This window comes from Anastrepha ludens, chromosome 3, assembly GCF_028408465.1.
Source record: "Anastrepha ludens isolate Willacy chromosome 3, idAnaLude1.1, whole genome shotgun sequence".
NCBI lineage: Eukaryota > Metazoa > Arthropoda > Insecta > Diptera > Tephritidae > Anastrepha > Anastrepha ludens.
This window is the reverse complement of record NC_071499.1, coordinates 125,965,091-125,983,610: the sequence shown is the minus strand read 5'-3', so window position 1 is coordinate 125,983,610 and position 18,520 is coordinate 125,965,091. Positions and strand designations below refer to the sequence as shown.

Here is an 18,520-nt window from a genome sequence, read left to right as displayed (position 1 = left end):
TTCACCAAAGTAATACGAGCCTTTTTGCAATTAACAATAAAGGAGACAGAATGGGAGCTTTTGTAGCTCCATATATAGCTCATCAATCATTGCCAGGGAATATAATACAATTGCACAACCTATTAAAGGTCACAACTCTTTTTGTTCCCTTTCCTTTGTCGCGTATTCAAAGCTTCTTTTTATAGAGTTGACGCTCTATTTACAGTCATATATCACCAACTACTGAGGCGAATCTATAAAAAGTGGTATCCAAGAATGATAGAGAACTCAATTCGTATTGGTAAATCAGCTGATTTGCACAGTACGAAACAAAGCGAATTCATAATTTCTTTCCTACTTTGCCGTGACAATGAAACGTACAAAACGTTGCTGCTTGCCTAGTGCCACCACCTTTAATGAATCCGCCTTGCCAATTACCTTTCTTTTCCAATAGGTTTTTGTGCTCCCATTTGTAAATGAAAATTTCCAGTTTGCCTTTCGAAGCCTGAGCTTTACAACAATTAATACTCAATAAAAAAAAATTTGACTCACTTGCTCTGATTTTTTAATATCTCTTCAGACTTCTGAGGTTACTCAAAAATGTATAATTCTTGCCCAAACCGCATTTTGCTCTGAAAGCTGACGCTCATTAATGCAAGCATCAACAAATATTTGTGCAGTTTGTTTTTATTTTGTTAGTCTCAAAAAAGTAGCAGCTCAATAGAACTCTCTCGGTGACCGCGTTTTCGTATGTGAACTAATTTCTATCAATCGCTCTTTACAGAAATAAGAACGCGCTCTTTTCTAACTATCAGAGACTTCATTGGCAATATATCGAATAATTTTTTCTCTCTTTTTCTCTTTCTCCACATTTTCTCCAACGCAGATACTCACCACTGGCTGGTGATCTCTTGGCTAATTCCATTTTGCCGGGCAACGCAATGACCGGCTCCGGCTGGTGTATATTTGTCTACAACCTCGCACCCGAAACGGAGGAGAATGTCTTGTGGCAGCTATTCGGCCCATTTGGCGCCGTCCAATCGGTAAAGGTAATACGAGATCTGCAGACAAGCAAATGCAAGGGTTTTGGCTTCGTGACCATGACGAATTATGACGAAGCGGTTGTGGCAATACAATCACTCAATGGTTATACACTCGGCAACAGGGTGTTGCAAGTTAGCTTTAAGACAAATAAAACTAAAACCGCTTAAGTGGGCTTGAGTGCTGCAAAGAAAACCAACAACAGCAACACACACAAAAGTAACAGCAACAATAAGAGCAAGAAAAAAGAAGAAAGAAAAAGCAAGACAAGCAGCAACAACAACAAGCAGAACTTTTGTGTGACAAGCCGGCTTACAAAGAGCAGCAAATAATATTGAGATCAAAAATTAAGAATGAATTGAGATCAACCAAGAAACACCGCAGTTCAACTTAACAAAAAACAAAACAAAAAAATAATAATAATAAATAAATAAAAACATTTAAAAGTATGAAAAAATATTTAAAAAATTTACAGAAATTATATATTACATTATATGTATCTATCTGAAGCATAGTTGTGAGGAGCGCAGCAGAAGGGAAATTAAATATCCAATGCGTGTGTTGAGAGACGAAATTGACATTTATTGCTGCTCGCACTAACATTTAAAAAAATTGATTGAAAAAATTAGTAAAAATTATAATTTCTGCAAAATTGTTTGGTTTTGTAAAATCTATTGAACTTAAAAAATTTGTTAGCAAAAATAAGAATAAATCGTTGATGCCGTAAAACAGTATGTTGGACGACATGGCAGTAAGGGAGAGAGGAAAGCGAAAAAATGTTAGCTAACAAAATGCTTTCTTGGCAATATTTTTTGTGTGTTCAAAAGCGCCGCAAGTAGTTGAGTATGAGAGCGACAACCACAGCAGTAAGCTTAAGCTAAAAAATAGTGCTTTGCCATAAGCTTAGGGAGCTGTTTGCCAAAAAAGAAAAAACAAAATTAAACACAAAGAGCGGAAGTGAAGAGTAATTGGCAACGCCGCGAGACATCGACAGAGGCAATGCAACACTGCAACAAGCCCCGTTAAGCAGACGACAGCACTAGAAAGAACCGGTCTAAATAAATATCAATACTACAAAAATCAACACTGGCACAAATAGTTTCCGCAAAAATCAACCCTGAGAACAAAATATTAAAAATAAAGTAAAGCGAAATGCTGGAAAGCAAAGCGAAAAATAAATATAAAAAAACAAATAATTCTCAAACTCATCGTATAACTACTTATATACATACATATATTAATATTTATTACTTATTATTAACTATTATAATTAAATAACTATAAATTATTATGTGGAAAATATTTAAGCAAAATTTATTTAAACAAAATACTTAGTCACACTTGTAAACCTTTTTAAACTAATTGCATTGTACTTAATTAAATTGTATTTGTATTTGTATTTGTCTATAATATATATTTATGGATTTTCGTAATTAATTAATTTATTAATTTCGTAGTAACAAAAGCTGAGAAAAACTTGAAAAAATAAAAGTATTATAAATTCATATTAATTATTGCATGAAACATAAACATTAATGAAAAGAAAACGAAAAATAAGAACAAAATAAAAGAATACTCACAAACACACACAAATAAAAGCAACAGAAACGCATATTTTACAGCATAAAAACCTAATATAACAGTATAAAATACCGCAAATAAAAATATACATTCATTACATAAGTAAAAAAAAAGAAGCTATTTGCTATTATTAAATTTATTATTATTATTATAAATTTATTAATTGATATTGCCATGAAATTATCTAAATAAATGTGTGAATTATTTGAAATTTTAAAACCGAGTGCAAATTACATGAAGGTGGCAATGCGATGCATTAATTGGCTAAGCGGGTATAATTAGAGCGGTCGAGCATATCGTTGTGCGCAAAGACGAGAGCGAGACGTAGCGTATGCTAAGTCAACGATATGATACTCTGAATGGTTAAGTAGGCAAGGTGAAAGTAGTGGAGCATGGCGTGAGCGAAGAAGACTTGAGTGTGAAGAAAGAGAGGGAGAGGTAGAGAGAGGGTGAAAGTGAGAGAGAGTTGGAGAAAATCAGGAATATCGTGCACCATAGCTACTACTACGCAAAAGCTGCAATGTTCGGCTTAACTAGTAGGCAGAAATCAAGGATGATAGTTACTAGATTTGTTCGTTGAATTGTTTTAGGGGAACTTTGGATTCTACATCCTTCGTTTTCCGTTTCACAAAATTTAGCTTTAGCTTAGTGAAACACAAAACGAACGACGTCGGCATATCTGTCAAATTCGCTCAGAGCCGCATAACAGTGTGCTAGGTAGTACACCTCTAAAAGTCTTTTCACCATGGGCAGAAGAAAGCTTTGTAAGAGTAGCGGCTCGTAGCGTGAATGTAGCAGATTTGAAAATGAAGAGAGAGATTTAGAGAGAGGGGAAGGAAGGGCTTACGTTGTAACCATCACGTAGAGGCTTCAACGAAACGCAAGCTCAACCAAAGCCCATCACCAAGGTAGTAACAGTTGAACAGCTGATTCGACTTTTTTATAATTGAATCAGTTCTCTAAATTGTCAAACTTTGTTCATCCTTTACCTTGTTGGTTGTTGTCTAGACCAGCATACTTAAAGAGCTATGGCCTGCTGATCACAAAACTTCAACAAAATACGCGCCACTGACAAATTTCACATTTCGAGGTTGACATTTAGAGGTTTCAAGTAGCAACAAAATGCACGCCATTGTGGTTTTTGCTCCACCACTGCTACCTTGTAGATGTGCCTTTGGGCCCAACCAAGTAATGCTACGGTGAGATGGCTAGTAAGGTATGGCGTTAAGGCTGAGGCGAGAGAGAGAGAAGGGGAGAGAGAGAGAGGGAGAGAAAATAAGAGAGATAGTGAGAGATGGAGAGAATGCAGTAGCTGTGTTTAGTTGGGAATGACATATTTTAAAAGCACACATTAACTGTAAATGGCTGGAGAGTGGGGTTCTCGATATGAAATATACACCGAACAGTTGTGTGGATTACTCGAATAGCGCAACTGGTGAGCATATTTCATGATTAACCTAACGTTAATGTGAGAATTATTGTAAAACTAAAGTAGTTGGCAGGCGCAAGATTGAGTAGAGCGACAATGAGGGAAAGTAGCTTGAGATAAAAATCAAAGGCGCTTTGTGCAGGTAATATGTAAGTATGTTTACGCAAGCAAATCTGAAATGTATGAGTGTGCGATTGAAGTATGTGAGTATGTAAGTTCTCCATATATGCACGGGGAATGGAGCTGTAGTGACAAGCTCTCGGCTATGTTGTTGAGTTACATAAGCTGAGCTGAGACAACCTCAAGTTGTCGAAAGTGCGTAGGCTTAGAATCAGCTGCTCCATTTTTCATAAGCGTTCTTTTTCGCTTAGTGAACTTTGGTTCATTTGCAATGTATCTGCATAACAAAAGCTTAGTCAACTCTAAGCTCAGGAAGATAATGAAAATTTCGCAGATATGCGATCTGCTGTTCAAGTACCTTCGTTGAGCTTAGAACTGTGTGAGCAGCACTCAATTGAATTTTTTACTCATGTATGTATTGAATTTTTTACTCTCTCTCTTTCTCTTCTTCCCTGCCTCAAGTGCTCATCTGCTGAAATTGATAGTACTGGTGTAGTGTAGGTTAAATTTTGTGTTGTTAAATTGATTTACTTACCCTTCTTACTCTACACTTTCTATCACTAACACTTATTACAAAGTAAATGTGTAAACAATAAGCAGTAATTTTAATTAAAAGAGATATCTAACAAAATTATTAAATAGTCGAAAATATTAATGTATGTTTTCTATAGATTTTTTTAGTTGTCTCTTCACGCTTACTAATGAAAATTAAGTAGTAGAAATGTGTACGAAAAATATTAATATAAAATTATTACAAAATCAATGTTATATCAAAACCAATATGAGTAAAATGTGAAAAACCATAGTCAACGTATGAGAGCACAAAAAACTAAGAGAAATTATAAAATTATTTAAATTATACGTTTATATAATTGAGTATAAATTACTAATTAGCGATAATAAGTGGAAAATTTATAAAAAACATTTAAGTGAAGCATGGCGATAAGACCAAAATGATGTCAAAACCAAAACACCAACTTTGAATATTATTAAAAAAATTTTAAATATAGTGAAATTTAATAAAAAATCGAGAAAATTCACAAAAAAAAAATGAGGAGCTCAGAAGAGAGCCAAGATAGTTAGTATCGGAAAGCCCTAAGAGTGAGAAGAATTCGCTAGGAGAGCTTACATGCAGTAGGGAGCGAAGAGAGAATATATGGAAAGCTAAAGGCTAACTGAAACTGATAAAAGCAAAGTACTGAAAAACGAAGATTTTTATTTGAAATCAAAAAGAGAGAGATGTGAAAGGCATTTAAAAAATAACGCAACAGAATAGCAGCAACAACAAGCTATTTAAAATATTGCATGTTTTTTAGCTGAGTGAAAGAAGAGCAAGCTACTCAGCAGCAAGTAAAAGCAAAAAAGTGTTCAAAGCGGTAGCAGGAAAAAGTACAGAAAGAAAATAGTTAGCTAAAAGTGAAAAGGCTGAAATGGAAAGAGAGAGGGAGTGTAGTAGTTGAGGGTTAAGTGAGCGCAAAATAAGGAGAGTAGAAGAAGAAATAGTTACAGTGTAGAAAAATAGCTGAAAGCAGCAGGCGGGCAACTGCAATAAGGAAACCTAAAACAAAATCGAACAAAAACAACTAATGGCAATATTTTTGGAGGTTGAGGAATTTCGTAAAAAACACACACATACATAAAAACGAAGCTAAGTGCAAATACTAGCAGTAGGACAAAAAATTACCGCAGAAGATTACAAAATAAATAGAACAAGCCAAAAAATTGCAAAGTAGGTGAGAAAATATCGAGAAAAAAATGTATGAAATTTGGCAACAACGCATTAAAAAGTTTTAACTTAAGGATGGCAACACATAGTTTGAATAAAACCTAGAATCTAAAAAAAACCATAGTTCATGAAGCGCAAAATTTGATACATATAAAAGACGATTACGGGCGAGCATGTAGAGAAGAAGGTGGTTCAAGGAGTTGCTGCTAAAAAGAGAATATACTCAGGTGCGTAAGAGGCGAGGAGCAAACAGAAGTAGACTTGTAGAAGAGGAGGCTTTCTCAAGAAGAGGCCTACAGAAGATAATGTATGAGATGAAGAATGCAGAAAGTGAGTGCCAAGATTTGCTTCTAAAAAAGCATATACTGAGGTGCGTAAGAGGCGAGGAGCAAACAGAAGGGGCCTTTTAGAAGAAGAGGCTTCCAGAACAGAGTAAATAAGATGTAGAATACAGAAAGTGAGTGCCAAGAAGGGGGAATAAGTGATGAGCAGAGCCAGCAAGAGAATTTAGTAGGAACGAATGAATGGAAAGGTGAGAAGCAGAGATTGGCATGCATGAGAGAGCATTGTAGGTGAGCTCTACAATGAGTGCGCGATAGAAGAGAAATAAGCAGGGTGTTGAAGTAAGCGAAGTACCACCAACAATTTGTACACCTCCTTCTGCTTCTCTTAGCAGTTAACTCGCCGCCGCCATCACCACTGCATGCTCAAGCAAGACGATCAAACGCGAACACATATTTATAATCACATACTCATACATACATAGAACTTATGCGTATTTACTTGTATAACGTAAATGCATTGCGATCTTTTGGGCACCATACCTAAGAGCGAAAGCGTGTTTTTACCTAAGCTCGCTGTATATCATAGATTCATATGCATGTATTTTATGTAATAAATGTTGAAATAGAACAAAAAAAACCAAATGTAATCAAGTATAAGCAACAAAAATATTACATAACGGTTAATGCAGATGCGATGTTTAATTGTTTGCGAAGAAATGATTGGGCACACACATACTCTGACAGACACACACCCACACACGAAAAAACACATGCGCACAAAATAAAATTATTCAAAGCATACAACTTGGACAAAAATTTAAAAATTTAATATCTATCTGCATCATATAGTAAATGTAAAACATTCAATGTGCTACTTCTACATACTAGAAAACAAGGTACACCCACATACTCTTACAAGTATACCTATAAATGTAACCAAATACTACATAACTAGTGCGAAAACTCATTACAATGAATTCGAATGCGAGTAGTCAAGCAAATTGCATATATTTTCTGAGGCACCCTATAGGGGAAAAGGGATATAATTTGCAAAGAATCTTTAGGGGAATAAAAATCTAAAAACTCCTCAAACTCACTATCTAAAAATCAGCCAAAAAATATCAATTGAAAGTGTAGTGAAAATTGGCAACACCGCATGGAGACATGTGTAAATGTAGTAGCATAAAAATAAACTTATATCGAAAATTATAAACACACATACAAAAATCAATAAAAAGGGCGTGTCTGGGGTTGTGTACACTGACGGGTAGGTACGGAAGTTGGCTAGCTCAATAAGGAGCATGGAAGAGAGAATGAAAGTACGATGAAAAGAGTCAACAAAATGTTTGAAAGCTTTACTGAGAATGGAGAAGATATGAAAGAGGAGCGGACAGATCGAAGAGTTTTGAGATAAAGAACATGAAATTGTAAACGGAGTTATTGGGAGGGCTGAGAATGAAATCATAAGGTATGGAAAATAAATGTACTCAAATAGGAGGGGTAATGGGATAGATGAAACAATTGACGTGGAAATGAGGAAGTGAAGGAAATGAGGAGGGTTGGTGATAAGTAGGGCAGGGAGTCGACGCACGGATAGAGTTAAGAAAGCTGGAATATTATAAAGGAGAGAATGGAAGGCAAGCGAAGTAGCAGGTAATACGAGGACTCCAAAATACGCGAAGATGCGCGAAATGAGAAAAAATGTAAGAAGAGAATGAGTGGTGAGAGAAGTAGCAGCAGTAGAGTGAAGATGGTTCGCAAATAGGAGAATTAAATGGAGCGTAGCGGAGGACGCAGAGGCAGGGAAAACGGCAGAAAGCTTTAGAAAGGAGTCTAGTAAAAGTTGCGAGAGAGAGGTTTACATAGACGAGCAATAAATGGAGTGAGGCAGAGCATACAGAGGGAGGGAATTTGTAAAAAACGGAAGAAAGCTTAAGAAATAAATCGAGTCAAAGTTGCGAGAGAGAGAGAGGTTTGCATAGAAGAAGCGGAAGAGTAGAGGCTATAAATAAAGGCGATAAATAAACAATGAAAGGTTTCAGAGTTCCAAATATTCAGAGTTTGAAGAGAAGTCTAGATGCTCAAAAACATTTTTGAGTAACTGCTTACATAAGACATTGACTTAAATAATAAAAAAATTACAACGAAATCAAATGAGCTTTTTTCCAACTGAGATAATCAGTGAGAACCAGTTTCGAAATAACAGCAAAGGGTGAAAGAGCGATGAAAGCAGAGTAGAGCAAAGCAAAGCAGAGCAGAGCAGGGCAGATCAGAGCAGGCAGAGCTTGAAAAGCTGCTAACAACAACTGGTTGTGTGTAGTTTTGAAGCTAGTAAAGTTGCGAACCAAGGAGTATATGTATGTCTTTGTTCGAAAGTGTTCGGTTTTTCTACATATCCGCTCGTTATGTTTCTTCCGCTGTATCTCGAAAGTTTTCTAATCAACCTGACTTATGAGAGAAACTCGCAATTGCATGCAAACCCTGCGCATTAGCGCAGACGCAAACCAACTTCATACCTGCCCTAACAGGGCATGCACCCTCGACATGTATCCAAGTCTACCTATAACATGCAACAACAAAGTCACTCATGCAACAAGCGATCTGAAGGAATTAGCGCAAATTTTTTGTAATAAAAAATAATTAAAAAACATTTAATAACAATTTTTTTGAAAAAAGAAAAATCATATTTTAAAATGCAAGCCATACGAATATTAAGGTAAAAACTGAAATTGTATATGTGTGTGAGCGCAATAAGGCGAGAAAGTGAGTAAGGAAAGAGCGAAAGCAAAGGCCACAAAAAATGCATTTATAAAAAAAGTTGAATAAAAAATGTATGTACGTAAAATCTACATACACACACATATGAGTAATACACATCCATGCAAACTAAGGTACATACTTTAAACCGTACGCCAAACGTTGTAATCCAAGCGCTACCATATATTAAAGAAAAAAGTACTAAGGCAACCGTAAACCCGTAAAATATACCGTACCAAAAAAACTGTACTGAAACCGACACCAAAAAATCCCACTTAGCAAAAATTCACACTGGTACTGAAACGAAGCAAGAATTATGCAAATAAATTAAACAAAAAAATATTACTATTTTACAACAGTACATAGCAACCCACAAAAGCGTAGCAGAATTTCAGAATATTATAGAAAAAAAAGTAAATTATACGAATTAACCAAGAAAACAGGAAATTTTTTGAAATGTTAAAGAAAGTGTGAAAGTACACGAAATTTCGTAAAACCCAAAAACTGAAATCAGCTTCCAAAATTTTTAAGATATTAGCAAAGTAAGTGTTTAATATTAGAAGACATCAAAGTAAAAATTTAATGGAAAACATATTTAATGAAAAAAGCAGTAGATGTGGTAGAAATGCAGTAAAAAAGCATTAAAAACTATACCGTTAGTTTGCAAAAAACCAAAAAAAAAAAATAAATAAATATATATCATAAAAATACACCTTTTATGAAAAAAATCAAGAATTTTCTAAATAAGAACACTGATTTTTCATATATAGTAAATTTTTACGCATAAATATTTACATTCAATGTGAGAAATTACATCATTACAAAAAATGTGAGACCCAAATAGCAGAGAGAGAGAAATAACATTTAAGTAAATCAGAGAGTAGGAGTTTATATATGTGTAGGTATTAAGAGATTTAGTGCGCAAAATTGCAAGAGCCGTAATTTGTGCGCTGCTACAGCGGCGTGCTGATTTATGAAACCAGTAATTTTGCGCTTAAGAACAAACAAATCAGCTATTTAAAAATAAATTTAAAAAAATATATATACATAGTAGCAAACTTATATTAAATAAATAATTAAAATTAAATAATATTTACTATAAACTATGATTTACTCGCAAAACATACTTACAAAATAGTTTCATGTTTCTCTTAAATGTTCAAAAGCAAAATAACAATGCAAAGTAAACTAAAGAAAATATTAAAGCAAGTGAAATGAAAGGAAAGAGAAAAACAAGCAGAAAGCGAAAGCTGTCAAACAGGTGGCAACACTATTCACGTAAACATTTACAAATATATATAGATATATACATACACATATAATGTATTTATAATGGTACTTGTACTTGTATTTGTGTTCCCCCCACCCAACACATGGGTTCTTAGAAAATATTTCAATGTTTATTAGAAAAACTCTCTTAACTAACTGCTGGTTGAAAAGTGCTGGGCTGCGCTTAAGTGCAGAGTGCAAGAGAGGAGACGCATAGCGAATACGTTAGCGTAAGCAGAAGTTGCAGACGGAGCAATGAAAGCGCGTTGGTGAACGAGAACGTGCCGTACGATGGAGCGAATTAGACAAAAGAAGTGTGTGCGAAAGGGAAAAGATGAAAGAAGAAGAGCTATGCACTGTAGGCTTTCGAAAGAGGCGAAAGTGTGCGAGAAAGCTAACAAAATTACATGGCGCGCTTACTCCCTACGCTCAGTTATTTTTTTACATTATGTAACTGCTTAAGTCTGCACGCGATTACTTATAAATTACTAATTAATTACCAATTAATTACTTGAATTACCATACTAATTACCGTATAGTCAAATCAGTTGTATGTCAGGCGTTTAGCCGCCACAAGTTATGCTAAAATAAATTCAAAGCTTACTTTAATTACCACTTATTTCTTAAATAATTACCTTAACGATTACCTAACTAATTATTTATGCTAAAAATATTAATAAATACATGTACTAGTTATTAACTGTTTGTGTTTTAAGCATGTATGCTCATATATTGAAAAAGAAAACAAAAACAAAAAAAACCATTTATACTTATACTTAATTGTAATTTATTACTAAACAAAATATACTTTAACTATAATTGACTAATTGAAAATTGTTTGTAACTACAATAAGTGCGTATTGTAATTGTATTCATTAAATTCGAACCAAGTACTACGAATATGCTTATTAAGCACTTTTAAGTCTTAATGAAACAACAACAAAATGCTGCGAAATACATGCACTACCAACTGGCATTATCCCAAATACCAATTACTGCGCATTGCATTACATTGCGTGACGTCGTTACACGTACGAATGCTGCCAGCATGTATGTGAAACGCTCAATTAACTTATAATTATTGTAATGCTACTAGACGGTAACGCTAATGCGCTTGCATTACTTTCGATTACTTTGTAATGCTATTATTTACTAACCACACGCACACTTATGTATTAATATCATATTAGTTTTAATGTATCACTTGTATTTGAGTATTTGTGTAACCGTAATTACAATTACAATTACTTACTGCATTACTTTGTAATTATATTTCTAGTTATTATTACATACTTATATAAGCAAACCGTCTTGCTCCATCGCCATACTAAAATCTAAAAATGTAATAGAGGAAAGAACAAAGAAACTACCTAACGCATCAGTAAGTCACATATGAATAATAACAACAACAACAAAACTAAAACATAAATAATGCAAGTAATGGAAAGTAATCATATGGATATTTGTTAAAGAAATAATAATATAAATGTGGACTCAAAGCAAAGCAAAAACAAAAACAAACAAAAGGAAAAGATAACAAAAACAAATAGTAATGATGAGAGAGGAGGAGCATGGAAAATGTATGAATGTATTACACGATTGAGATGCAGATGGGAGACTGTAAGCAGCATGAGTCATTGCAATAAACGAAGCTACATATACATGCAAGAAGCTAAAAAAAGCAATATAAACTAACTAACACACACAAAGCGAGCTTGCGGCTGTTGGACGAAAAAAAGAGAAGCGAGTGATGGCGAGAGAAGAAAAGAGAAAGCGATCGTGAGTAAATAGACAGTGGCGGAAGTGGAAAGTGTGGAATGAGAGTAGAGCAAGAGTTATTAAAAAGTGGGAACAGAGAGTAGAAGCAAGCATGAATAGTTTAAAACTAAGTTGATGGCGAGAAATGCGCCCTGCAGGGAGCTTGTTGGCTGAGAAGTGGCGGCTGTTAGTGGAAATCGTGACAGCAATGGAGGACGAATATGGACTGCACTTTTTTAAACTATTCAGCTAACTCACTTCTAGGACTTCACTTGCTTTTTATTTCTCTCTTTCATTTTCTCGCTATCTCTTCTTCTCTTTCTATTTCTCAATCTCCCTATATTCAACAGAATGCGCTCTTCGTGAGTGACCAATCGCCGAAAATCACTTACACGAACAAAGAAAAGTTGTGAGCAACATAAACGCATAAATATAAAACACTTACACACACATATGCATAAGTACATATATGCGCATACAAACAAAAATATACAAACACATATACACACTTATACACATAAATACTTACCTATATACAATTGCGAGAGAAAAAGGAAGCAAACAAGTAAAGAAATCAACAAAAAACTTGACTCGAATGCAACCAATGAAGAGCATGAAATATATATATACACTTATATATATATATGATTACATATAAATTATTAACAATTTTACTATATATATATATATGAATTATATGAATGTATAATTATTATGTATTTGTATTTTATGTATTAGTTTTGTTCTACAATCTTTTGCTCTTTCATAAATACAAAACAAAAAAAACAAACCAAAAAAAAAAATAATAAAACAACTCTAAAATTAAAAATGTGTTTTATGGAAAAGAGAAATAAGTGAGATCCAGCTGGGATAGAGACTAATTTGCGTTATCTCTACAGGAGCATAAAACTAGGCGGAAGTGGGAGCGGAAATAATTTCGAAAATATTTTACATTTTGCTAAATTTCTCATGTCCGCCAAATCGGGTGGCCAGCAAAAATCTGTGACGTAACTGGGGTGATAACAGCGGTTTGTCTACGAAAAAACTGAGATTGTGTTGGTGATTTACGGCCGCCTATGCTTGTGTTGCTTCGTTGCCATCTGAACAACGACTGATTATACGAGTGTGTGAATAGGCGTGAAATAAGCGGGTAGAATTTTGCTGCCGAGTACCCAATGGCGTGACAGCCGAAGTGACTAGCTCAATTTCGTTTTTCACTATAACTGAAGGCCCCACCCGTTGATGATAGATTTCAAGGTTTGCTTGACAGCTTTAGCTTCTTCTTCTGCTACCACCAGCTGATACCACATCGAATACTTTTAGAGCCGGAGTTTTTGTATCCATTCGGCTCTTAGAACTGGCATAAAGTGTGCGGGTAAGATTATTTTTCATAGCCACTAATCCTGCTACTGAATAAATATTGACGCTTCATTTTCGTACTTGAATTTCTTACATCCACCCGATCGGAAACAATTAGTTTACTGCAAACATTTGCTACCGGGCGCACAAGCGACGGTAAAACTAAGAATGCGTTGAGTCAATAAACGAAATTCGTTTTTATTTTTGGCAGAAATGCAAGAAAAATAAGAGTTCTAAGCTTTTACGGATCAGAGATGCAAGTTGCGTCTATTCTATTAAATAAAGAATGATGGAGGATAAATTCGGGAGTGCCATAGGATGGTGTCCTTTCCTCTTTCTTTTCATCATATATATTTCGAAGATTTTCCAATTTTCCGAACTCGAGAGGAGATTTACTGGTCTCCAAGGCTGGCTATTGTTCGATAATAGCGTTGGGCCAAAGTGAACGTTTATCTCGTCAGACTTTCTCGCTTTTTCATTACAAGGAATCTCCAGCTTCCCTCCACTAAATGCACGGCGACCCTGTTTACCACCTGAATGAAAGAGGTTAAACTGCAGTTAAGAGTAAAAGTCGATGACACACCCACACGGACCATTAACAACGCCACAATTTTGAGGGTCACCTTGTCACTAAAGTCCAAAACGGCAACAAAGTACTCATATCGCTAGCTGGTAGCATTTGGAACAAAGAAAAAAATGTCGCTGGCGACGTTTAAAGCAATTGGTGAGTCGGTTCTAAATTACGCTGCGCCCATCTGGTCATCTGGCACTACTGACTCAAAGTAGACAAAGCTGTAAGAATACTACTATCAGGACAGCCATGGGATGCCACTTGATGGCTTCCTCGGAATACCTTCACAATGAGGCTTCAATGCTCCCGGTTAAGAAGCGCAGTAAGATGCTTAGCAAGCATTTTCTACTGGGTTGGTACTACAGGAATCCCCTCTGCAGGCACTTCCTATAGGCTGAGCCATCTCCCAGGCGCGCAAGAAGACATCTCTTCGACTATACTCACGAGGACTCGAGGACCAAACATTACTTCTACAGACAGACATTAAACGCCATTCAACGGGAGCATTTGAACACCTTCCTAAACTCACAAATGACGTCAGCATAGTCCAACCACCCATTACATACGAAGAGCTTCAGCTGCTTCGTGAGACTCACGTAACTTTGGCTGAATTGTGGTGCGGATATTGTAGCAGGTTAACAGCATCTAAAGGAACTCTGCACGATACTAACCCCCTATTCAAATGCTAATTTAAACTCACTCACCTACCACCCCACCCCCTGTGGACCAAACACGTCGAAAAGCCATGCTTTCTGGGCCCACCGTTATATTATTTAGAGGATGACGATCGGTTACTACGGTTACTACTGACGATCGGTTACTCGCCTAATAAAGGCCTCTTCTTTTCGCTAAGCTTTAGTAAGTGGCGAATAGATGAAGCAACTGGTATAAATGAACATATATTGGAAACGCGGGAATAGAGCTGCCTTAAATAAGATGTGTTTATAAGGCAGTGCGTTATACCAGTCTAGTGGGGTACAACCACACTCGGTAGCGGTGAATCTTGGTCGATAACTTTGTAGTTGCTTTCGCATGCAATTTTTTCATTAAGTTAATCGAGCATAGAGAGAGCGAACGGGGAAATGGCGAATAGAAGAGGCCTATTAAAAGGAAGCATAATAGAGGCGACCTCTTTTGCCGTACAGCAAAGGCTACTGCAGTGACTTTCAAACTGTTGCTTTCGTTTACAAGTTTTCCAAACAGTGCTGCAATATGCTTGACAATTTGCGCAGTAATTTGCTTAGTAGAAAAGCAGACCCATAGAAAATATGATCAAGGATGCTGCTAGTGACCGTAAATGATGCTCTTAGAGCTGTGCAGGATATGTAATGAAATATATTAAAATTAACTGAGTGATCAAAGGAAGAAATCAATGAAGAAGTATTATTCTAAAACATACCCACCTTTAGTAATAAAAAGGATTACATCACTAAAAAAATGTATGTTTCACAGAAAATATTTTTTATTTGCATTTACATATGGATACAGGGTGTTTCTTTTATTTTTTCTACATATAATATTTTTTACATATGAGAACATATACATATTTATATACATATGTATGGAATGAGATTCTAAATACTCTGAATATACTTTGAAAGATAAATCGTAATAGTAAGCAAAAAAAATGAAGTAAAATGTATAGTATTTAAAAAAAAAATTAAAAAAAATGAAAAAAATGCTTCTTTATCAAAAAATTACCATGGAGTACAAATTCATAAATGTGTAGCTGGGGCTTTGAGTCCATGACTGTCAATATACAAAGACTAAATTTTTCCTTGTACTTTTGTTTATGTACGTATGCACTTGCGCTTATGTGATTAGGTCACTTTATCTTCTTACAATAAATATTTTCCATGATACATTTTTTTTATAATTTTTTTTTTTGTAATTTTTTTTCTTATACATTTTTTATGAAAATTTAATTCATTCTAAAATAAAAACCCCGTAAATAAAAGTTCCAAACTGTATACGAAATTCACAAAAATTGAGAAAATATCACAAGGTCTTCAACTTTTATTCAGAATCTCTATAGAACCTCTGGGTATGCAGTTTTATAGCCCATTTAATTTTAGTATAACGAAGTTTGAATTTGTAGTCGCTCAAAAATCACGCCGATTTCTCAGAATTTTTTTGTATACAATGTTTTTATTGCACAATGAAACACATTTTTGTATTACAAATAATTCACAAAGATAAAGTGTCTTAATTATGTAAGCTCAAGTGTACATGAATGTGTGCCTTCCACATACTTTCCGCCTTCTACTTGACAGAGCTGAATGCTGCTCTGTCTTCTCCTGCTTCTACTTCTACAGCAGCCGGTTGTTAAGCACTATTTTCAGTGCATTCTCAACTTTCCCTTCTTCTTTTCATACTTTATTCTTCTACACTTTCATTTGCTTTCTTCCACCTGTTTGCTCTTGAAGCATCCTTGTAACTTCCTTTTCAGCCTTCTCTTCATTTATTCTTTCCTTTGCTTTCTTCTACTTTTCTTCTCCTGGCACTGCCATATCACCAGGTGAAACTTACACTCCCAACTCACGACTTGGCGTTGTCGTAGCCATTTGTCCAGTATGCGTTCCCGGTGGTGGTGGGGACACCAATCCTGGCATTAAACGATTCAATAGGCTGCGTATGGCGAATGTGACATCATGATTGGCAAAGCAGAAGAGAAACGAAACGACAAATCCTTGTAGGCTCACTAAGATCACGGAAAGTATTTGATAGAAACGTTCCAATGGCGTGCCGCTATCTGGCCGATAGGGTAGCAGAGAGTGCTGCAGGCCAAAAAGTGGGATCTGTGAAGGAAAAGAAGGGGAGAAAGAGAGAGAAAAAAGTGAGATTGAGAGGAATTAGAAAGAGAAAATGTTAGGCAAAAATGAAACCGTTAAACTGTGAGTACCCTCCAGTATTCGCGTTAGCGATTGGCCGTTTGTAAATAAAATTTCGCGTATTTTGGAGTTAATCGCCACCATAGCATTTAATTGTAGTTAGTAAAATATGTAGTAGGAGTCAATCGCGTTCGCTGTATTATGTTTCGTCTACCTCTTGACATCCCATATTTGTTTCTTTTCGTACAAATAAAAAAGGTAAGCGACAAATGGGAGGCGAAAAAAACTAACTTCACAAACAGTGAAAAAAGGTAATTAATAAATTGAAAACAAGAATAATAAATAAAATAAAGATGCATTCAATTTAATCCTATTTATGTTGCATTCTTCGTCGTTAAGAGCTACTGTTCTCTGACACTCTTAGACAACTAGAGCAAAAAATATCAGCTGTCGCCTTAGAGTGGAACCCTCAAGGTTACAGGCGCAAAGGACGAGCCAAAGGATTCTGGCACCACAGCCTTCACGAGGAATTATCCAGCAACAATTTTACCTGTAAGCTAAATAAACAGCCAATGACAGAATAACGAAAGATGAACGAAGTGTAGTTCAGAGGTGGAAATTGTCCCCCTGCAAGTATTTTGCTAACTTCATTGTAATGCTGCAGTGGCGATGGACTACTGCCTGGGACACACAAATTCTAAAAACTTATATCGAAATCATGCGAAGAGATTGGCATGAAATTACCGGTACACTCCAAGTAGGTGACGATTCGTCACTCCATGACCGGTCGAAAGTACCGGAGGGTGTGTGTTTCATGGAATGAGTGTAAAACATTTTATCAAATAGCATATGACTGCATGCGAGAAATAAGCTGATAACAAATTGCAATGACACTCATGAACTCACAGTTTCAACATCAAATTCATAAAAGTGCAAAGGCAAACGTTTTTGTCAGTTGAATATTTTCTTGAGTTTTTTAGTGAATTGTTTACTTTGTTCATTTATGCACGTGACAGTTGCTTTCCAGCACATTTTTTAAGTTTTTTTTTCTTTGGCACTAACTGTTTTCTCTACTATTTGGTCTGTTTTTTGCTCAACTTTTGTCTGAGTCTGCGTCTGTGTCTGTTATCTGCCACTAATTTTGAATTGTTTTCTTTCTCGACTTACCAGTATTATGGTAGCCCGCACGGCTTTCCTTATGGCCAACGGTGCTGGCTGTGCTGACTGTGGATGCAATTTACGCACAATAACCCGTAAAACGTTGACGAGGAAAACTGTGAAGTTTACGGTGATTTTTTTTTGTTTTCGAATAAAAATGCAGTACTTAATAAATTGATGGGGGAAAATTTCTTAGAAAAATATTTGTGATTACCGAAACTGGCCAATAGCGATGCGCAGATGGGCACAGATAAGATCCAGAGCAGGAAACTGTCGTCCATCCAACAGCTGGAAGTGAGAGTAGAAGTTGGTTAGTGAATAGAAATATATATATATATATATATATAATATTTTTGCGTTGTAGAGCACATCGAATTGAAATTTTCCGACCTAAACATACATATTAATTTGTGGAAAAGAAGTGCATTATTTTCTCAAAGAAGCTCGTTGTTTGGGTGCTACACCAATTAACAACAAAAACCATGACAGATCAAATTTCCATCTGGGAAGCCTTGGCCAAACGGAATGAAAGCGAGCCATGAGAAATGGCTCACATACGATAATATTGTGCGATAACGATTGCGATCAAAGTGTGATGAAGCAGCTCAAATGGTGGGCAAACTAGGACTAACGGCTAGGAAGGATCTACTGTGTATT

At 35.6% G+C, this 18,520-nt stretch overlaps 2 protein-coding genes across 6 annotated transcripts in view; one reads left to right on the top strand and one right to left on the bottom strand.

Annotated features, from left to right (window-relative positions):
* Positions 1-9,616, top strand: part of LOC128859054 (ELAV-like protein 2) — a 100,441-nt gene extending 90,825 nt beyond the window's left edge. For all 5 annotated transcript variants that reach the window (XM_054095738.1, XM_054095742.1, XM_054095740.1 and 2 more), the window contains one exon: positions 866-9,616. In XM_054095738.1, the coding sequence (XP_053951713.1) occupies positions 866-1,190 (325 nt within the window). In that variant the 3' untranslated portion in view covers positions 1,191-9,616. The remainder of the gene's footprint in view (positions 1-865) is intronic.
* A 5,845-nt stretch (positions 9,617-15,461) lies between these two features.
* The window catches only part of LOC128859053 (calcitonin gene-related peptide type 1 receptor), an 81,360-nt gene continuing 78,301 nt past the window's right edge, over positions 15,462-18,520 (bottom strand). The window contains exons 9-11 of the mRNA XM_054095737.1: positions 18,078-18,151; positions 17,873-17,979; positions 15,462-16,672 (exon numbers count right to left, since the gene is read on the bottom strand). Coding sequence (XP_053951712.1) covers positions 16,400-16,672; positions 17,873-17,979; positions 18,078-18,151 — 454 coding nt within the window. The 3' untranslated portion in view covers positions 15,462-16,399. The remainder of the gene's footprint in view (positions 16,673-17,872; positions 17,980-18,077; positions 18,152-18,520) is intronic.